This window comes from Myxine glutinosa, chromosome 3, assembly GCF_964187855.1.
Source record: "Myxine glutinosa chromosome 3, kmMyxGlut1.1, whole genome shotgun sequence".
NCBI lineage: Eukaryota > Metazoa > Chordata > Myxini > Myxiniformes > Myxinidae > Myxine > Myxine glutinosa.
This window is the reverse complement of record NC_136263.1, coordinates 37,153,823-37,176,508: the sequence shown is the minus strand read 5'-3', so window position 1 is coordinate 37,176,508 and position 22,686 is coordinate 37,153,823. Positions and strand designations below refer to the sequence as shown.

Sequence of the window (22,686 nt, the reverse complement as noted above, 5' to 3'; positions counted from 1 at the left end):
GGAGGATCCTCGTGACAAGCGCATAGTTGGCTCATCTGTAGTTTCATATGCCGGAGTGAGTGCATGTAATTCGTAAGAGCCGCCGTCAGATGGCGCTCGAGTCACGTGCTGCGTTTGCCGCACATCAAGAGGAGTTTCCAAAGCAGGAGCATGTCGCTTGTTTGAAGGAGGCGTTCGAACGCCAGTCAAGGTCGGTCGCTCCGCGGCCGGTCGCGTTCGCGCCATTTGTTTCGGCGGCCCGGTGTATCTCACCAAGGTCGTGCGTGCAGCCAGGGGCCCGCGAGAGAAGAAGGTCTGCTCATCAAAGCCGAGTGGGGCGCCCCGTCCGGTGCTCGATCCGTTGGCTCAGCGATAAGCCCATTCAAGGTCGCGCGGGTGCGCGTGCCCCATGCGGCCTTCCTGCAGACCTTTGCAAAATGGCCCTTGGTGGAGCACAGATGGCATATGGCCTCCCGAGCCGGGCATTCAGATCTAGGGTGCTGCCGATTCCCACAAAAATAACACTTCGCGTACCGGTCAGGCCGTGGCCGGGCAGCGGCAGCAGCAGTTAGGCCGGAAGCGGAGTCCGCTTCAGGAGCACCCAGAGACTCGGCCGTGGTGGTCGGGTCCTCCCCCATATCCTCGGCGGTAACCCTCTCCGGTCGCGCGAGTTGAGAAGTCCCCGCCACGACTCGTGGGTGGTCATAAGCGGTGGATTGTTCACGGGCATCTGTAAAGATGCGTGCCAGCCGTAGTGCCTCCGTAAATGTCAGCTCCGCGGTCTCCAAGAGTCGGAGCCTCAAGACTCCAGAATTAATTCCAGAGACGAAAGAATCTCGGAGAAGGTCATCCTGGACTTGCTCATGGGTCCGTCCATACCTCTTGGACGCAGTCCGCCAATAGGTAACGCAGCTCCTGCGCGTAGCGATCGATCGATTCCGATGGTTGTTGTCGCCGCTGGGAGAGTTGATGCCGGCCGTGCACGGCGCTCCGTTTCTTTATGTATAGTCGCTTTAGCTCAGCCAGAGCCGTAGCGTACGTCTCAAATCGAGCAATGCTCCGGTAAACGCTGTGATGGACCTTCGACTGTAACACGTACAGCTTCACCGCGGCGGTGGGCTCTGTTTCATGAGCGGCGAAGTAATTCTCCAGCGTTTTGATCCAGTGGGTGAACTCCAATCCCGACCCCTCGGCTTGAGCGTCGGCATCGAGAATCGGTACCATGATCATCTTGTGTTCAGTCATTTCGTCGATCTAAATGATATTAAATGTCGTGAAAATCAAGCACAGACACGACTTGACCCTTGGGTAGGTTTAATATCATTTAGATCTGTGGTGACATCCTGTAAAATACATTCATGCAATAGACATTAGAATCAGAGTATTACATGGGCAATGTCCGATGTCAATAGGTAGAACAAAACAAGCGCAGCATATAGGGGCGTACATACCATTCAAGCTACAGGACTATGTCACAGTAAGTGCCGCTGGAGTGTCCTTGCGCCGCGGTTGTCCCGGGTCTTATAGACGCCCCTTTTAGTGGGATAAGCGAGCACTCCCTGGGTTCACCTTCGGTATAATTTCACTACAAGCTTCACCGTGGGAGATTCCAATGATTCGGAAAGCTTTGGTTTCAACAGCGTGAAGCCGAGCTAGGTGTGAGGCAGGAGCACCAGCCCATAGGGGAGAACAGTATTCCATTGAGCTGCGGATGAAAGCCTTGTATGTGGTGAGGAGCTCAGGTGTGCCAAGGAAGGACTTCGCACGACGGAGGATGCCCAGTCGGCGACTGGCTTTGGAGGCCAGCTTGGAAATGTGGTTTTCCCAAGAAAGATCATGGCAGATAGTGAGACCCAAAAGCTTGAGCGACAGAACTTCTTGGAGAGGATTGTTGAGAAAGTAGCTGGGAGGGTTGTCCATTCGGTCTTTTCGGAGAGACGTAGTAAGAGTGTGATATTTGTCAGGATTGAAAGACATGTTCCACTTGTTTGACTAGTCTGTGATTTTGTCCAGGTTTTCAGAGAGTGAGGAGGCTACAGACTGCCGATCTGAGGGAAGAGGAATGGAGCGGCAGAGAGTGGAGGAATCAGCAAAGAGATAGAGAGGATTTTCAAGAGAGTCAGAGAGATCATTGATGAAGACCAGAAAAAGCACAGGGCCCAGAACACTACCGTGGGGAACTCCAGCCTGAACAGGAAGGGGAGATGAGAGAAATCCATTCAGGGCCACACGTTGACTACGACCAGAGAGGAAGTCCCAAGCCATGCGTGGAGATTTCCATGGATACCATAGGAGGAGAGTTTGGTGAGCAGAGCTGGGTGCCAGACCGTATCGAAGGCACGTGATATGTCAAGGGAGACAGCTCTGATTTCCTGTTTGGCATTGAGGACCTCCATCCATTGTTGAGACAGCAGAAGCAGCATGTCCAGAGTAGAATGACCTGGTCTGAATCCAAATTGATGATCGGAGATCAAGCCATTGGAGAAGAGGAATGATTTGATATCTGAAACAATGATGGATTCCATGACTTTGCTGATAATTGGGAGCAGGCTGATTGGTCTGAAGTTGCAAGGATCTGTTTTAGCACCTTTTTTGTGTAAAGCGGTAATGTTTGCTGATTTCCAAGATGCTGGCAGATGACCTTGAGCAAAAGAGAGGGTGAAAAGAATAGAGAGAGGGTGAGATAGAGTGGCAGAGCAGGATTTTAGGACTCGTGGGCTGACGCCGGCTGGTCCAGTTGCAGAATCAGAGTCGAGGTTTGACAAAAACTTCTTCAACTTGTCAGGAGAGAAGGACACAGAGTCCAGGAGCAGTTGAGTTCGACTGGGTAAGGTGGGAACAGAGAGAGACGGGTTTGGGACACAAGATTTTGAGGCAAACACAGAGTTGAGACATTCGGCTTTGTCACGTGTGGTGTCAACTGTGTAGCCACTTGAGGTAAGGGAGGGGATGGAGGGGGAACAAACACCAGAAACGGATTTGACCAGGCGCCACCAGGATTTGGAGGAAGGAGACAGGTTTGAGAGTTCATTCTTGAGTGTGGAGAGATAGTGCTTCCTGGCACTCCTGAGGGTAGACACACACTTGTTCCGAGCTTGGTGGAAGGAACTGAGATTGCCTTCAGTTGGATTAGCCTTCCATGAGGCAAAGGCAAGTTGTTTCAGGGCAACTGCCTCACCACAAGATTCAGTGTACCATGGACGGGAGGAAGGGTAAGACAACTGAAGACGAGATGGGATAAATCTGTGCATGAGAGAGAGCAGTTTGCTTTGGAAGAATTCCCAGGAAGAATTCATGTCAGAGGCAGTAGAGATGGGAGACCAGTCCAGATGATTGAAGGCTGCTTAAAGACCATGCCAGTCGGCCTGAGTGAAATGCCAGACTCGTCGATGCTGAGGAGGCTCTCTGAGAATGGCCAGAGAGATGTCCACTTTAACAAGCACATGATCAGAAGAACCGATTGGAGCAGAAGAAGAGCAGCAGACATTTGCAGGGAAGTTTGTCATAACCAAGTCTAGAAGAGAAGATACTCCATTGTCTGAGATCCGGGTCGGGAAATTGACAGATTGTGTCAATCCCAGTGAGTCACAGAAGTCCTTTGCTGAGGTGCCATGACTGGTGAGAGAGGAACCCACACCCAACCAGGTGGCATGATGACAGTTGAAGTCACCACATATGAGGAAGAGAGAGTTGGGATGAGTGGATCGAAGTTGGTCCATGTTGTCAGACAGTGAAATGTAGATGGAGTCATCACTGTTTGGGGGACGGTACAGAACACATATGAACAAAAGGTGGGAGCGGAGAGGAAGCCGTAGCCAGAGGTACTCCTGGGGGTGAGGAGGAGAGAGGGCAGTGCAAGGAGAGTGAGGAAGAGAGTTTTTGATAAAGATAGCCACCCCACCACCAGGACGAGGCTCAGGTCTATCATACCGGAGGATGGAGTAACCAGGAAGAGATATTAAGGAATCAGAGACATCTTGAAGGAGGAAAGTTTCTGTTAAGCAGATCAAGTCTGGATTGTCAGAAGCAACCTGTATGGAGAGATCAGTCAGGTTTGAGCGAAGGTCCCGGATGTTTGAGGTTCATACCGTTAATGAAGAGAGAGGGGGAGCATCGGGTACAGGACAGGGGAGGGGTAGGGTAAGATGAAGGATGAGAGGGGGAGGTTGGGAGGGCAGTTGATAATGTGTCAGAGATTACAGAAGAGTTACAAGAAAGGGAAGGATGAGGAGGACGAAACGTTTGATGGTGATGGGATGAGGCACAGTGAGGGGTTGTTTGAGGGGGGGGGGCAGAGGAAAGTAGAAGGTTGGGGGAGGTGGAGGTATGAGATAGAAGGGAGATGAAGTGGGGAGGAGGCAGCTTTGAGGAGGAGGGGGGAGGAGGGAGAATTGGAGAAGAATGGTATGGGGGGAGATTTGAAGGGTAGGGGTTGGGGGGGAGTTTTGAAGGGGAGGAGTGAGGGGAGAGTTTAGGAGGGGAGGGGCAATGGGGGAGTTTAGGAGTGGAGGGGCAAGGGGGGATTTGGAGGGGAGGGGCAGGAGGGGAGTTTAGAAAGTGGATGATTAATGAAAGACGAACATTGATAACAAATTGGGTTTATTGTGATTTTCAAGTTAGCAATCCGATTAAGAACGATGGAGGAGGGATGGAATGAATGTGAATTTAGAACATGTAGTGAAGGAGACGTATAAGAGATTGATTTTTTTTTTTTTGAAGTGGAGTGAGTTGGAGTGGAAATTGAAAAAAAGCCTTTTAAATAGGAAGAAAAACAGCGTGTTGTAATACACCACTGTATAAAACACTGCAGGGGAGAGTTTAAACATATTTAAATAATATTTAAACAGAACCGTGAAGAACAATCTTATATTCACAAAATACCAATGGGGAGAGGGCTGAGAGGGACAACCACGAGTCACATGAACAGGGCAAAGGGTGGATGGCAAGGAGATAATGGGGGCAGGGCGAACAGCACACGTGGACAGAAGCACCCGAAACAGCACACGTGGAGAAAAGGAAATAAATGTTTTTGGTTTTTGTTTTTTTTGGTTTTTTTTTTAGGGGGGCGGGGGTGGGGATTTAAAACGTTAGACAAAGAGTATTATGTCCGGGGTGGAAGGGAAAAATCTAAGAACCAAGCAAAACACGAAGTAGGGAACTTAAGTTAACAACCACCGACGGGGGTTGTTATTTTATTTTATTCCCCATGGAGAGTTCTTTACAATGAGCCATGTCTCAATTTTTTCTGTTCAGCACTTTCGGAGATATGGAGGTGCAAATTTTTTCGGTTTTTCCAAGATGGCGGCCGAACCACGTGACTGATGACGTCATCAATTGGGCACAGTCTCTTCCAGGGCAAGACAAATACGTGTGCAAAGTTTGGTGATTCTACGTGCAACGGTGTAGACGTAGTGCTGCAAACAGACAGACAGACAAACAGACAGACAAACGAACAGATCAACATACTTGCCGGAATCTTTTCCGGCAAGTAACAAACAGACAGACAAACAGGCACACATGGGTGAAAACATAACCTCCATCCACTCGGAGGTAACTCCAAATCATTGAGCACATATTGCAAGCAAAGTCATGGAATCCATCATGTCTGCTGATGTCAATTTTTTTCCTGTTGTCAAACAGCCTGATCTCTGACCATCAGTTTGGAGTTTACGGATGCCTATGACATACAAGGCCACCTTGGTTCCTGGACTTCTGACATTCTCCACTCACCTAGTCAACATTGTTATCAATGCTGCCCTCTGCTCCCCTCTTCCAGTGGAGGCTGGTGTTCCCCAAGGCAATTAGCCCCAGTTTAGTTCCTCAACTTTATAACTTACCTCTCCGATGCTCTGAAAAACCCTCTTCCTCTTTGCAGGTGACTCCACATCATGTCATACAGTACCTCTATCCCACTGCTAATCATACTGCAGCAGCACCACTCTCTGCTGGTCTGGAACTGATTAGATGCTGGTATGACAAATGAACATGTCCTTAAATCCTGGAAAAATCTTGCTGTCTAACCTGTTGCTCCGTAAGGATCCTTAAACGAACCCACCTCTCTACATATTTCATTGTTCAGTCTCTTGGCCATCAGCCATGACCTTTCCTGAGCCGACCACATCGTAAAGCTGGCCTTCAAAACCCTCAACTCACTGGACATCCTCCATCGATCCAAGTATTTTTTTGGAAAATCAGAGCTACTCGAAGTGCAAGGCCTTTGTCCGTAGCCCAGTAGAGTACTCTTCTCGCCTAGTGGCTGGTGACCAAGCCTCACATCTGTCTCTCCTGTATTCTGTGAAATCCAAAGCTTATTGGATTCTCCTGTGATGACGCCAAAGCTCTGTCTGTTAAATTTTATATTGTAGACAGGTCAGTGATCTCTGTTTTTTACCGCTTCTTCTCCACTACAGCTCCTTTGCTCTTAGTCCTCCGACCCTTCCCAGCAGCTCCAGGATTCACTCGTTCTTCCAGTAACTCCCTCCTGGTTAAACTTCCCAAATCGAGGTTGACTGCACATCGCAACTCCTTTGTTCCTTGCTTCTCCTGTCTATGGAACCACCTACCACAGGCCAATCTTTTCGATTATTTTCTCCAATGCTCCAAATAGACAGCGCACCACCACCTCATGTCCTTGCTCATCCTGACCCACGATATTCATTAACCCAATTAATCCTTCTCCAATATTACTCACTGCTCTCAGATGTAATCCTCTTAGTTGCTGTTTTCAGTGTTCGTTCCTGTCTCTCTCTCTCTCTCTCTCTCTCTCTCTCTCTCTCTCTCTCTCTCTCTCTCTCTCTCTCTCTCTCTCTCTCTCCTCTTTACTGTTTATTCCCTTGATAGTTGTACCAAATTGTTGCCCCGCCCCCACATTGTCAACTCACCCTTTCTTTTTTTCCTTCCCCTTTTTTGGTATACAAGATCAAGGCTCCTGAAAGAGCTAAAGACCCGTGCTCTTACATGAGTGATGAGTGCCTCGTTCTTGTAGAGACAAAAAAAATTGATTCGTCAGTCGTGGCGACATGACTCGTCTGTTTAAGTCCGGCCCTGGTGTCACATCCAGAAGAATCCACGTTTATAAAATCTTGGCCTTATCTTAATTATGTTCTTAATAAAAAAAAGTCTTTCATGTTAACTATGTTGAGCCACTTTGTTTCAAACATTGTAGAATAGAAATGGTTAACATTGAAGAGGAGTATTTACCTCTGGGCGTAAATATTGAGCATAACATCACGGGGGCGTAATGGAGACACTGACTTGAAATGTTGCTTTTTGCAGTTTATCAGAATCCTCCAGTGACGGACAAGAAGAAGTCTTCAGAGAAGAAACGAGGCATTTTGGCCCCAGGACGAATCTGTAGCACAACAACTTCCCCTATGGTCTGCCTCGTCTTGGAGTGCTTAGAGTGAGCACAGTCCTTCGGGGTGGGGTTAGAGGGAGGTTATATGGGTTTTTGGGCAGCCCTGCCTTTTCAAGGATTGGCAGGATGGTCTAGAGGTGAAGAGGTATCACAGTTGCTTGCACGCACACACACACACACACACACACACACACACACACACACACACACACACACACACACACACACACCTCTAAAGTGTCTACTGTGGGTTTGAATCTCGACCCAACTATAAACTGTCCCGGAGTTTCACAGGCAAGGTGATTTGTCAATGTGTGTGCCGTCCCTCAGGTGGGCGTTGAACTGGGTGGGTGTCTGCCAACAGTTGGTGGCCATTAGAGATCACATGATGAAGAGTAGGCAAACTATCGCCAGCACCATTAATAAGTCTAAATTATTGACCTGCATTCCTGAGTCTGGGGGGTGAGTCGACCAGGATTGTGGCCTAGTAACTGCTTCGGCAGCACCAACACTCCGCATAGGGCATGGTACACGATGATGATGATGCCTGCCTTTTCATGAGTAGCATTTTAATGCCCATCCTGAGTTACCCTGAGGGCCTGAAGAGTTAACCACAAAGTAGAGACTGGCATCACAATTTGTCGGGCTTCCAGAAGGTTGAAACCCAAATCCTTAATACTGCTGCCTTCAGGTGAATTTGAACCTTCTGGGATAATTGTTTGACGTTGTCCCCATTTGGTTACCGCCGTATACATCTCATCACAAAGAACAAATATGATGGCAGAGAAACTTTTGCCATTTGTTATGGCTGAATAAACCTGACGTCATCTATGATTCTATCATGAAGCCACGGTGACGTCCCATGACTGGGCAATGAATTTACAGTGGACAGGTCACCATTGAAGCTGTCCTCAATCGGGGCATGAATTTAGCTAGGGTACTGGCACACAAAGGTCTACTCTTTTCACAAAGGCTGTAGCCTAACCCAACCCCATAACCACACTTCTCTAACTCAACACCCCTCCTGTTCCTTCCTGCTCTTCCAATCACCTTTGCTCCTGCTGCCCCTCACCTTCCTTTCCTGTTTTAGTTTCTATTTTCCAATTTAAACTCCAGATGGTCACCCTTAATTATTTATGGCTCTTGCTCAGAGCATGGGATTGGTTTGAGTTATCCTTGTTCCGTGTTCACAGTTGAAGACTCACAATTTCCTTTCATGCCTGCAGATCTGGATCCGGGAAGCTAAACTACCAGGTATGGCAGTCAAATCCGCTCAAAATCGCCCACCTGCTTCCCTTTTATTGCGCTGCATGACTTTCTACCCATCATTCCATGCATTCCTGCAATTTAGTTGTAATAACCATGACTGTGTCCTTCTTGCGACTGCACAGCCCCTTCAGAAAAAGTTTGTGAGTGTGTCGGGGGAAGCCACGGTGAAACACGTCAAAGCATTTCTACGTAAAAAGCTTCAGCTGGATTCTCTATGTGAGGTGTGTCGCCATCTTCACCGCTCCCTATAAACATGTACAGTTGGCAGCCAGAAACTGCACATTATGATTTCATTAGATTTTAGTCTTGTGACATTTTTCAAACACACTTCCATGTAATGTTGTGTTGGTCTGAAGTTGTCCGAGAGTGCCTGCGGGATAGCTTGGAGGTAAACACACTGCAGCTGTCTGCCCTGGTTTTGAATCTCGACCCAGCTATAAACTGCCATCATTGTGTGCGCCGTCCATCTGCAGGACATTAAGCCAGAGGGCCTGTCTGCCAGCACTGGCTGTTGAGGACTTCAAAGATCCCATGGTGTCCTTTCCCAAGATTAGGCAAGTTATCGCTGACACCCTGAACAAACTCCAAATTTCCCATCCTATACTCTGCAAGCGTGGCGAGTATCCCCATATCCAGGATGCAAGTTAAGGGCTGCCTTCGTCTAGAGGAGCCTAAAATTAGGCTGATCATCATATGTGATTACGTTCAAGAGAAATCCAATTGCTGATTTGATTCGAAATTATCTTTGGAACATCTACTGCACTTCGTATTGTAAAATAATTTATTTATTCTTCTCACGGAGGTGAATTTGAAATATTTATTGATACATACACGGAGAGTTATTAATCCGTGCACGGGAAAGAGCAGGCCAGAAAATCACAATACAGAATCGCAGTTAATCAAAATCAATCACAAGAATCACAATACACAAAATAGCAATAGAACTTAACAAACTTCAGAGGCCATTTTTCCCCACAGGGCAGGGGTTGGCCTTTTGTTGGGCACCACCGACTTTTTGAACCAATGTTTTATGGCCGGATGCCCTTCTTGCCACCAACCCTGTTAATCGCCTCTTGCAACACACAGGGAATTACCAGTGAACTGGTACTCAACTTGCAGATCCTCAGAAGGATGAATCAGGCTGAGTCAACCCTCTGGTGTTAATTCAGCGATCAACCGGGATTCGAACCCAGGATCCTAGGATCCCAAGCCGGTACCCTAGCCGCTAGCCCAACACCAGACTAAGCTGTGCAAATACACAAAATAGCAATGAACAACACAATACCCCAGTCTAGTCTTTCATACCCCGATCTACTCTTTCATACCCAGATCTACTCTTTCATACCCAGATATACTCTTTCATACCCAGATCTGCTCTTTCATACCCAGATATACTCTTTCATACCCAGATCTGCTCTTTCATACCCAGATCTGCTCTATCATACTCAGATATACTCTTTCATACCCAGATCTACTCTTTCACACCCAGATCTACTCCTTCATACCAAGATCTACTCTTTCATACCCAGATATGCTCTTTCATACCCAGATCTACTCTTTCATACCCAGATATGCTCTTTCATACCCAGATCTACTCTTTCATACCCAGATCTGCTCTTTCATACCCAGATCTGCTCTATCATACCCAGATCTACTCCTTCACACCCAGATCTACTCTTTCATACCCAGATCTACTCTTTCATACCCAGATCTACTCTTTCATACCCAGATCTACTCTTTCATACCCAGATCTACTCTTTCATACCCCGATCTACTCTTTCATACCCAGATCTACTCTTTCATACCCAGATCTACTCTTTCATACCCAGATCTACTCTTTCATACCCAGATCTACTCTTTCATACCCAGATCTACTCTTTCATACCCAGATCTACTCTTTCATACCCAGATCTGCTCTTTCATACCCAGATCTGCTCTTTCATACCCAGATCTGCTCTTTCATACCCAGATATGCTCTTTCATAACCAGATCTACTCTTTCATACCCAGATCTACTCTTTCATACCCCGATTTTCTCTTTCACACCCAGATCTACTCTTTCATACCCAGATCGACTCTTTCATACCCAGATCTACTCTTTCATACCCCGATCTACTCTTTCATAGCCCGATCTACTCTTTAATACCCCGATTTTCTCTTTCAAACCCAGATCTATTCTTTCATACCCAGATCTACTCTTTCATACCCAGATCTACTCTTTCATACCCAGATCTACTCTTTCATACCCAGATCTACTCTTTCACACCCAGATCTACTCTTTCACACCCAGATCTACTCTTTCATACCCAGATCTACTCTTTCACACCCAGATCTACTCTTTCACACCCAGATATACTCTTTCATACCCAGATCTACTCTTTCATACCCAGATCTACTCTTTCACACCCAGATATACTCCTTCATACCCCGATTTTCTCTTTCACACCCAGATCTACTCTTTCATACCCAGATCGACTCTTTCATACCCAGATCTACTCTTTCATACCCCGATCTACTCTTTCATAGCCCGATCTACTCTTTAATACCCCGATTTTCTCTTTCAAACCCAGATCTATTCTTTCATACCCAGATCTACTCTTTCATACCCAGATCTACTCTTTCATACCCCGATCTACTCTTTCATAGCCCGATCTACTCTTTAATACCCCGATTTTCTCTTTCAAACCCAGATCTATTCTTTCATACCCAGATCTACTCTTTCATACCCAGATCTACTCTTTCATACCCAGATCTACTCTTTCATACCCAGATCTACTCTTTCACACCCAGATCTACTCTTTCACACCCAGATCTACTCTTTCATACCCAGATCTACTCTTTCACACCCAGATCTACTCTTTCACACCCAGATATACTCTTTCATACCCAGATCTACTCTTTCATACCCAGATCTACTCTTTCACACCCAGATATACTCCTTCATACCCAGATCTACTCTTTCACACCCAGATCTACTCTTTCATACCCAGATCTACTCTTTCATACCCAGATCTACTCTTTCATACCCAGATCTACTCTTTCATACCCAGATCTACTCTTTCATACCCAGATATACTCTTTCACACCCAGATCTACTCTTTCATACCCAGATCTACTCTTTCATACCCAGATATACTCTTTCATACCCAGATCTACTCTTTCATACCCCGATTTTCTCTTTCACACCCAGATCTACTCTTTCATACCCAGATCTACTCTTTCATACCCCGATCTACTCTTTCATACCCCGATCTACTCTTTCATACCCCGATTTTCTCTCTCACACCCAGATCTACTCTTTCATACCCAGATCTACTCTTTCATACCCAGATCTACTCTTTCATACCCCGATCTACTCTTTCATACCCCGATCTACTCTTTCATAGCCCTAATACTCTTTCATACCCCGATTTTCTCTTTCAAACCCAGATCTATTCTTTCATACCCAGATCTATTCTTTCATACCCCGATCTACTCTTTCATAGCCCTATCTACTCTTTCATACCCCGATTTTCTCTTTCAAACCCAGATCTATTCTTTCATACCCAGATCTATTCTTTCAAACCCAGATCTACTCTTTCAAACCCCGATTTTCTCTCTCAAACCCAGATCTATTCTTTCATACCCAGATCTACTCTTTCAAAGGTTCGGCAAAATAGTCATGGTTTTAATATGGAAGAGGCTCATTAATGGTCATGGCTATATTTAACGCACATACTGATAAGGACATTCAGGAAATGAAAAGATACAAAAAGAGTTCTTGGAGTAGTTATCCAATCAGAGATTGGGAATCATACAAAGTAATAGTTATTGCAGGTCATCCAATAAGAGAGTGGGTAGACAGATTTTACAACTATATGGTATAGAAGGCACTCATTGTTATCCCCTCGCAGATGTCACATAAAAAGACTTTTTCCCAAGTCTGATTGCTCGATACAATGCGTTTTACCCACTACCCGGATTCTACATGCCTGCAGTACATTTATGTTCCACTAACATATATTTATTTCATTTGTGATATAGAAATGAGTTTATAGTAAACCCTAATGTACTTCATAAGTAAAACTAAAAGTTACGGAGAGTCGAAAAGGCTCGTTTAAATGGCCCATCAGGGGCTGATATGGAGTTGAATAGAAACAGCCTTTTTCGACCTCCTTACAGCCAAGAAGTTTAATTTTATTTCATCAATTAAGCAGTAATTGGCATCTACACTTCCACAGTATCTATGCAAGAGGATGAGGAGAGAGTGGGATGTGAATTGACAACTGGAAGGGAGATGGGAGAGCAAGAAGAGGGGAGTGGGAGATGAGCAAGAGGGTAAATGGAGAAAATTGGGGGAAAGGGGGAGGACAGAGAGAGAAAGAAGAATGTATCCTCCATTATTTATTTATTTATTGCATATGTAGTATGTAGATAGCCCCCATAAAGCTTTCTCACATTAAGGTGATGCATTTGCTGGCCAACCTATTGCAGATTTTAAATGACCAAACCAGCAAAGTCTTATGCGTGCAGAAGTAATTGAATTAAATGATGTTGGAAATAAATGATAACGTAAACAAAGACCATCTGTTGTGTAAATAAATCAGTACATTGCACTAATCTCTAGAACTCCAACTGCAATTCTTGATTGGCTATGTTTAAAGCTACTGGGTTCCCGAAAAATGCCAGCAATTTTGCTTAAATACTTTCATTGGGCTCTTGTTGAGACTAATTTGATGCAAAAAAGGGATTTATTTCTGTAAAAAGTAATGAATGAACTTGTATATGTGTTGCATGCAGATCAAGGACATACCCCCCACCAACCAGACCATGAAAGGTACAGCCTGAGCCACCTAGAATGAATGAATGCTTTGCTGGAATGAAATAATTTTCGAAAGATAATTATCCCGTGCACACGAAGCGAAGAGCTTGATTAAGCAATTGGTTGAATTTGTCTGTTTGTCTACAAACATCAGTTTATGACTGAGGAACAACTTGATTGCAATTAAATGTGATATTTTGGACATTAATCAGAAAAATTTACATGTAGTTTAACAGTACTTTGGCTCTGCATCCTTACCGAACGCACTTGCGCAAAGAGGAGTGGGATTTTATTTTTACTCTGGTAGTCAAACAAAATTGAAAATTGCTTCGAACAATAAATTACTGTAAGGAAGTCATAAAGGACACAAACACCAGGCACGAAAAACGAATGTGTTAAATAAGGTGGTGTAAAAGACACTCGATCAACGGCGGTAAACTTCAGAATAGTTTTGTTTTTGTTTTTTTTAATACAATTATTTTATTTAAGTGAATTTGTATACTTAAACACTGTAGAATACAAATCATCTTTTTGATACTCCCAAAAAGCTTCCGTTTAGATTTTAGAAGTACGTACTTGGACAAAATATTACGGCATCTTACATGATCACGACCAATCAAATTTGCCGCTCGTACACCCCGTCCATGTCCTCGTTACTCAAGACAGTGTGGGGGTAAGATGTTCTATGAAATCTCTAGTTTTGAAAAGTTTTTATTTTGCTTATATAATTATTATATGGACCTCACTACAACATATATTTTCTATCATAATAATTCATGGTGTTGATGGCGGTCCAGAGCGTATCACAACTAGTCGTGATACGTTTCTAGGCTCGACCTAATCCTCGATGGATCACCACTCTAACGTAGTATCCTCACCTGAAGGTGGTAGGAATTTGCATTTTTGTTCAGGTCGCTGGTGATAATTTGCCTCCTCTTTGTGAAAGACTGGGATCTTTAACGTCCGCTAACAACCAGCACCGGCAGGTGAGTCCTCCGGCTGAACATCCTTCAGACACGTGTGCATCGCCTTGCACGCAAAACACCTGGGTGACCCAGTTATAGCTGGGGCCGTGATTGAACCCAGCGGAGACAGCTCAGATGCGAGTGTGCAAGCCTTTTTGTTATCCTGCCAGCCCTTTGTTATTGTTACAGTATATGCAACAAGCAAACAAGTGGGAAAAAAAAATTCTCATTACTTTCTGGAGGGAGTTGTGGAATACCATAGGATAGGACAGAATATAATGGTGTTTCATTGTGGAGTTTCGCAAAGTTTATATGTGTTTGTATTTGATTTCCCATTCCGAGCAGGTGATCATCTCCTGTGGAGACCGTGTCTTGGAGCAGGATTGTACTCTAAACTTCCTGCAGTGTTCGCGCAGCATGTCACAGGTGATTTTCGGCTCCCTTTCCCGTCGCTATACGTTGCTTTTATTGATCCCACACCGAGGAGACGAGCGAAACGGCAGCGTGGGTTGTTTTCTCCGAAACGTACACCGTGCTCGTCCTTTGCTCCGCAGGGTGAACTACTCTTGCTGCATTACTGCCTTTCTTCCTCGAAGTACAAATGCGAAGAATCAAAATGAAAACACGAACCCACAGGCCACACGCACCTTCCCTTCCACGTGACCGGCTCTCCACGCTTTTTGACTTTGCATGCATATGTTGCTCACTTTAAAAAAGAAAAGAAAAGTAAGCTAAACTAAATATCAATATATGTCTATGTAGTTGAAGTTCGAGAGCACACGTTCCGGTGTCACGATGGGAATTCGCACTCGTTGAAACGGACGAGGAAGAAGATTAATATCATCGAATGCCATATTTTGCCTTTGTCAAGAATGTCCCGTAGGTGTTGAGCGAGTCGAGGGACATCCCAGGAGAAGAGTTTTTACGGTCATGCAGTAACTCCATTTATTCCACAGCTGCTGCTGCTGCTGCAAAGCTGCAAAGCTCACATCAGGGTATGCTACTGAATTTAACTCGACGATCCAATTAAGCGATGTAGCTTCAATGCACTTTTTCAAAGAGGGTTGGGGGTGGGTAGATGGTGTAAATAATGTATACAAAGAAACAAAATTATGCATCTTGCTTCAAATTCTTCCACGAGCCTTGAAGAATGCACTGTACATGTACTTTAGGCGTCTTTTTATCCACGAGGGCCTTCGAAAAACGTATCCATGGATGTAGCAACTGATTCACGAGTCGAAGCTTTCTGCATGTTTTATTTCCGTGACCGATCCATTGTCTGCTTCTGTCTGCGCAGGGGATTTGGCTTTTGTCATGAATAGAGATGAATTCTCGACAAAAAAAACGTTACTTCTATTTCCGCTATTTCATGTGCTTTCATGAGCTCGTGTTTAACATGAGGTTTTTGGACGATTGTAAATACTGTATTTGATGTGGGAATGTGTTTAGTAAGCATAGCATGTTTTTTGTTGTTGTTGTTGTTGTTGGTGTTGTTTTATTTTGTCCTGAAGGCCAGACATAGTTTGCGTTGATGTCAACCACTGCCTTGAGTGTTTGACCCACTGGGGCGTTTCACATTCACAGTTTGTGAGAAAAATGATGCTTTATGGTCCTGTCCATTAAAGCTGGTGGATCTTGATTTTAATGATGCTTTTTATGATTATATATAAAAAATAACCACCTTTAGAGGCCATTTTTCCCCGCAAAGCGGGGGTTGGCCTTTTTCGGGAACCGTGGTTGTTGTTGTTTTTCGGTCCCCTATTTGAAGCAATGTTTTACGGCCGGATGCCCTTCCTGACGCCAACCCTTTTTGCCGCCTTTAACGACAAACAGGGAATTACCAGTGAACTGGTACTCAATTAGCCGACCTCGGAAGGTATGTACAGGCTGAGTCAACCCCCCTGGCGTTAATTCAGCAATCGACCGGGATTCAGAACCCAGGATCCTTGGTATCCTAAGCCGGCACCCTCGCTGCTAGCCCAACACCAGGGATTGATTGTGCAGGCCTATTTAAGCCTCACAGTTGCAATGACAATTTAGCTTTTTAGGAACCTGGTCTTTCTTCTGGGTGTGTTCCCTAATTAGGTGAATCTATAAACCAGCGTTAAGAGGGGTTGGATGGACGCACCATCGCTGCTGCAAAGGCCATCTCATGGAAGCCCTGATGCCAGTTGTAAAGTGAAACTTGGGACTGAAACGAACTTTATTACCCGGCGCTCGCCAAGCGAAAAGCAGGGTTAAGCGATCGGCTGCGTGCATACGTGTGGCGTACGTGCGTGTCTGCATTTTTAAAATTCATCTTCTCGGCAACCATTGGTCCGATTATCACGAAATTTTACCATAGCAGCGCCTCCACCTGTAGAATATTTTTTTCATAATAATGACGTCATAGGTCGCGTGGTACGGACGCCATCTTCGAAAAACGTTGCACCTCTATATCTCCGAAACCGCTCAATGGGAAAAAAAATTGAAACATGGCTCGTTGTCAAGTACTCCACATGGAGAATAAGATATGTTAATGATGATACAAGCACAACAACAATAGAGAACAGGGACGTCAGTAGATCTGTGGAAGGGAGAGGGTTGAGGGAAGGGAGGGAGGGGTACACGGTATCAAACAAACACTACTAGGAATTTCAGGAATGAAGTTGGGGGTTGAAAGAGGTGCATTTGGAGTGTTTTAATGGGGGTAGTTTAACTACAACAGTTGACATTTGAGGCCAAAGGTGGACGTTGTCGTTAAGGCCTTAAGTCGCCAGTGTACACAAAGCCTCAAGTAGGCTAGGTGCCAGTATGAGATTCGGCTTGCTAGTCACGTGAAGACTGCATCTATATGCCTATATTAGAGGAAAGACTCGCACCCGGGATGGTGTAGATACACTCAAAGTCGATAGCACAATCTGGACAACAGACCTAGAGAAAGCGCAATGCCTCTCGGACCACTACTCAAATGTATTTACGCACGAGAAACCAGGACCTCTCCCTGAGTTCATGTGCCGAAGCCCACCAGAGGCAACCCTTGCTCTTATCCTGCTCTCGGTGACTGATGTGGAACAGCAACTTCGGTTGCTTGACCCCCATAAAGCACCAGGACCTGACGGTGTTCACCTTAAGATGTCGTATGAGCTCCCATAGAGCTCTTCCACGTCCAGAAGACTGTCTGTGCTGCTACGGACAGTATTCTAGCTATCCACATCCACTGGATTGGAAAACCGCATACATCACCCATTTTTTAAAAAGGAGACAAGCAGCAGCCCAACAACTATAGATAGACCCGTCAGTCGTATGTCAGTGGCCTCTAACGTACTGGAGAGATTGCTGAAAAAGAAAATCATGACCTTCCTGGAAGACAATAAACTACTTTTGACACTTCAACACAGATTTCGGCAGAAAAACTCATGTATATCGAATCTACTGACCGTCCAAGACATCTACTGGACTTTTGTTGATGTTGATGTTGTTTTCGTTGAGTTCAGCAAAACATTTGACACTGTACCGTATGAGCAACTCCTACTGAAGCTTGAGGGGCTGAGTATTGGGCAACCGGTCCTCCCCGACTTCAAGATTTCCTTACGAGACGCAAACAATGGGTCTCAGTCACATAGAGGATGATGAAGATTACCTGAAAAATCTCATGCTCACAGACAAAGCTTGCTTTCATGTGTCAGGGAATAGTCAGGTTCTCTATGTTTTTTCGTTCAAAATTTTTGGAGATTAGCAAAACGATACATTTTTGGAATATTCAGAGCACGAGGAATCCAAAAATTAATGTTTACATTTGCGTAGACACCTTTGCGAAAATGACACTCAGGACAGTGATGAAGATCTGTAAAAGCATATTCCTGAACGGTATAGACCTCGTAGATCCTGTGTATAGGACTTATAGTTCAATCTGATACTAACAAGGCTGCTTTCTTGCTTTATAAACCCATACCTATAACTTCAAAGGACTTGCAATATCATGCATTATGTAATACAGTTATATCACAAATATGAAGACAATGGTTTTCAATTACCTTTGTTTGTTGCTTTTCTATAATCCTGAGCACTATTTTGAGGCCTTTATTGGATTCCTTGACCCAGAAAACATAGGATTAGCATATTTAATTAAGTCTCTAGGTTGACTAGAAGCCGAGATCGCGCAAAATATGTATTTTATGGCGGCCATTTTCAAAATCCAAAATCTGTGTCTGTGCAAATGCCAACATTGATTGTCGGATTCTCCATGCTCTGACGATTCCAAAAATGTACAGCTTTGCTAATCTCCCAAAATTTTGAACGAAATTCTATTTGTTAACATAGTGAACCTGACTAGGACAACCGGCACAACGTGGGGATCTGGGGCTCTGAAAACCCTCATCATTGTGTCTTAGTCGTTCATGCCGTCCGAATGACAAATCTCCAGGTCGCTGGATTGGCCGAGACGGACCAAGCACCTGGCCTCCACGATCACCAGACATAACTCCCCTTGATTACCTTCGCCACCAAAGGTGGATGGAGGTTATGTTTTCACCCCTGTCTGTCTGTCCGTTTGTGAACAAGATATCTCAAAAAGTTGTGGACGGATTCAGACGAAATTTGGGAGAGATGCAGCATATGTGGCAAGGACGAAATGATTCGATTTTGGTGAAGATCCGGATCCGGATAGGATCATTCTTTCAGTGATTCTTCACCATTGAGTGATGTGCCAACCAGGCGGAGCTTTGCCCTCCACAGAGTGCCGTGCTCGGTTTTTTCTGTGTCGGTTTGTCAAATACATATGTTGTCTACAACACTAAGGTGGCAAACCTGCAGGATTTGATTGATCGTACTTTCCATTAAATACGGGTTTTGACGATAGTAAGACGTCTGTGGATTGTCAGAAACAAAATGTTCCAAACCCGTAAAATGCGGGTCACCTGCCACCGATGCAGAAGTGAAAGGTAAAACCCCGCCTCTCGCTACGTGGAGCCGTGCTCGGACGAGCTCGTCGGCCAATCGCGATTAATAGTTTCAAACACAAAGAGGAGTAAGACGTTTCATCGTGCGCTTTCCATTTACCACTGATAACATAATCGGTGTACAAGGTAATTCTTTTCTTTTTTTTTGAGATATTTGATGAATATTTCGTCAACCTGGTTACGACGATTATTGCGGTGTAAAAGCGGCACATTCATTGGAGGTTTTATACATTACATAATTAATTTTATTGTTACCCTCAATCATGAAACGCAATACTTTAAAGAAATCTTTTGTGAGTCTAATCCATCAATACCTATGTAGATCTGATCGATTTTGTGTGAAGAACAAGCGATTATTCGAAGGAGGTGGAGCCTTGTGTGGGCGGTGAAGAGTGGAAACAGGAAGTGTTCCGCTTTGCTCGGATTGGGTTGTCGTGGTTGTTGCGCAGTTGGAGCATTGTATTTCGTGTTTGATTCAGATCATCAGGTGAGCACACCTCGATCCGCGTCTGGGATTTAGTTTGATATCTGTTGAAAGGGTTGAATGGAGAAAGTTCGCAATGTCTCACTGGACTCCGACGTGGACGTTCTGACTCTTTATACTCGTTTTGATTCACGACTCATTTAAAAGTGTACTTTCTACGCACAGAGAGAGAGTGTACCTGGGTCTCAAGTCTTACCTTAGGGGGTTTCCTGGGTAAAGGTCATTGTTTAGGCGTTGTTAAGTTTAAAGTCGATTTCATTAGCACGTTTCACCTGACGTTGGTGTTTGAAATGGCCGTAGTCGATCCGTTGTTTCTACGTGAACGTAACTCGTTAGTTCAAAACTTCAAAGGATTTTTACTGGAAATCCCCTTCAAGTTCAAGGGGAATTAAATAATGACCCTGTAACTGGGTTTTAAATTGGGGTCATTTATTTATTACCCTACCTGCGCTCGCGAAGCGAAAAGTGCGGTTAAGCATTCAGGTACGTACGTATGTGTCTGCATTTAAAAAATTCATTTTCTCGGCAACCGTTGTTCCGATTGACATGAAATTTTCACCATAGGAGGGCCTCCTCATGTAGAATATTTTAGTGATTATTATGACGTCATATGTCACGTGGTACAGTCGCCATCTTGGAAAAACGTCACACTATCTCCCAACCCGCTCAATGGAAAAAATGGAAACATGGCTCATTGTCAAGTACTCACCATGAGGAATAAGATATGTTGATTATGTCATCGGTGCCTTAATTATGACGTCATAATTCGACAAGTACAACGCTTGATCTGATCGGTATGAAAAAAAAAAAATCCTCTGCAACTGTTAGTCCGATTGGCACGAAATTTTCCAAATATGAGCGGCGGCTCCTGTGGAATTATTTAAATAATTATGACGTCAAAGGTCACGTGGTACAGGCGCCATCTTGGAGAAATCGAAAAAAGGTTACACCTCTATCTCCAAAACTGCTCCATGGAAAAAAAAAAACTGAAACATGGCTCATTGGCAAGTACTCCGCTTGGGGAATAAGATATGGTAATGATGATGTCATCAGTACCTTAATCATGACGTCATAATTTGACAAGTACAACGCTTGATTTGATCAGTATGAATTTTCTCTCTGCAATTCTTGGTCCCATTGACACGAAATTTTCACCATAGGAGGGCCTCCTGTAGAATATTTCAATGATTATTATGACGTCATAGGTCACGTGGTACAGGCGCCATCTTGGAAAAACTTCGCACCTCTATCTCCGAAACCACTCGATGGAAACAATTGAGACCTATCTCATTGTCACCGACTCCCCATGGGGAATCAACAAATGCGTCATAATTCGACGAGTACAAAATTTCATCTGATCAAGATTAAATTTGTTGAGCATCATCTAGGGATAAATTCGTGGAGAAAAAAAAAAATTGATGATGTCATCGGTCATGTGGTTCAGCCGCCATATTTGTTTCAACACTAAAGCCTGAAATAGAAAAAATTGAAAATTTACATGGTGGCAGCAGACCCCTGAGGCGGATGAGCGCATAATAGAACAGCTCATTGCCGGGACGTGGTATCGGGAGCTACAGAAAGAGCTCCTTGCGAAGGATGACTCTCTCACGCTGGACCAAGCCCTGGAAATAAGTCGGGCACACGAGGCCTCTGTCACTCACATGCAGCAATTTACCCAGACCCAACAGGCAATCAATTTTGTTGGTTCTCTAACACAACGCCATGTTCTCTAACACACAACCACAACAGGCAACACACTAAAAACACATCCTGGCAAGGGTCTGCAATTTCTGCTTGCTATTTATTGTAAAGCCCACTTCATGTTCCTGTTTCTGCCCTTCAGATTTTCCTGAGCAGAAGAATGTGTGGTTTTCTTCCTGTATTGGTCAGGCAGGTCTCAGCCACACTGTTAATGTGAAGTGTGCCGAGTTCATTATTAATATGAGCCGTCCTCGGTCTTCGTGGTTAGTTTCACCGATGGATCGATGAGACTGGTAGCCTGCACAGACTTTATATAGTGAGGTATGGTAATGATGGGCCATGGGCACACGAACATGAGCCTCAATCTTTCTTGGCTCACCGAGAACTCACCTTTCTCGGCCCCCCCCCCCTTGGCTCTCGGTTTTTTTTTGTCACTGATGTACACCTAATACCCCATAATGTCAAAATGGAATGTTTTTTTTATTCTTTATTTTTAGAATTTTTTACTAAATAATTAAAAATAAAATGCAGAAATATTTAATTTACATAATTATTCAACCCCCTGAGTCGATACTTCGTAGAAGCACCTCCTCTGGCAGCGATTGCAGCTTCGAGTCTTCTTGGGTTTGTCTGTATCAGATTTGCTCAAGCTCTGTCAAGTTGGATGGGGGGATTGTTTGGTGAACAGCAATTATCAAGTCTTTTACAGATTCTCAATGGGATTCAAGTCTGAAACAGGTTCTCCTCAAGGATTTGCCTGTAATTGGCTCCATTTATTGTTCCCTCCATCCTTTCAAGACTCCCAGTCCCTGCCACTGAAAAGCATCCCCTTAACGTGATGCTGCCACCACCATGCTTCATGGTAGGGATGGTTTTAGATGGGTGATTAGCTGTGCTCGGCTTCCGCCAGACTTTGCGCTTTGCATTCAGGCCAAATAGTTTAATTTTCGTGTCATCAGATCATATAATCTTTTGCCCCGTACACTCAGTCTTTCACGTGCCTTTTTGCAAACATGCATACATAGGGAAGAAGGGACATACATACATACATACATACGGACAGACAAATGCTGTTCTATACGGCATTGCCCTACGGGCTATGCCATTTAAAAAAATCCTCTTTGACATTATGGGATGTTGTGTGTGGATCAGTGACAAAAAAAATCTCTGTTTAATCCATTTTAAATTCAG

General features: G+C 44.6%; 3 protein-coding genes across 6 annotated transcripts in view; 2 read left to right on the top strand and 1 right to left on the bottom strand.

The window, feature by feature from the left end:
* The window catches only part of PCGF6 (polycomb group ring finger 6), a 36,189-nt gene extending 20,174 nt beyond the window's left edge, over positions 1-16,015 (top strand). For 2 of the 4 annotated variants that reach the window (XM_068111070.2, XM_068111071.2), the window contains exons 6-10: positions 7,255-7,381; positions 8,563-8,590; positions 8,728-8,826; positions 14,716-14,796; positions 14,925-16,015. In XM_068111070.2, the coding sequence (XP_067967171.1) occupies positions 7,255-7,381; positions 8,563-8,590; positions 8,728-8,826; positions 14,716-14,796; positions 14,925-14,990 (401 nt within the window). In that variant the 3' untranslated portion in view covers positions 14,991-16,015. Of the gene's footprint in view, positions 1-7,254; positions 7,382-8,562; positions 8,591-8,727; positions 8,827-9,078; positions 9,160-13,383; positions 13,421-14,715; positions 14,797-14,924 lie in introns of all 4 variants that reach the window. The other 2 variants (XR_010983770.2, XM_078773895.1) reach the window with 2 other exon arrangements.
* C3H2orf42 (chromosome 3 C2orf42 homolog) overlaps positions 1-22,686 on the bottom strand; it is a 357,660-nt gene that overhangs the window by 33,350 nt on the left and 301,624 nt on the right. The gene's annotated exons all lie outside the window — the stretch shown is intronic.
* Positions 19,282-22,686, top strand: part of XPNPEP1 (X-prolyl aminopeptidase 1) — a 36,113-nt gene continuing 32,708 nt past the window's right edge. Inside the window, exons 1-2 of the mRNA XM_078773887.1 lie at positions 19,282-19,436; positions 19,633-19,797. The gene's annotated coding sequence lies outside the window, so the exon portion shown is untranslated. The remainder of the gene's footprint in view (positions 19,437-19,632; positions 19,798-22,686) is intronic.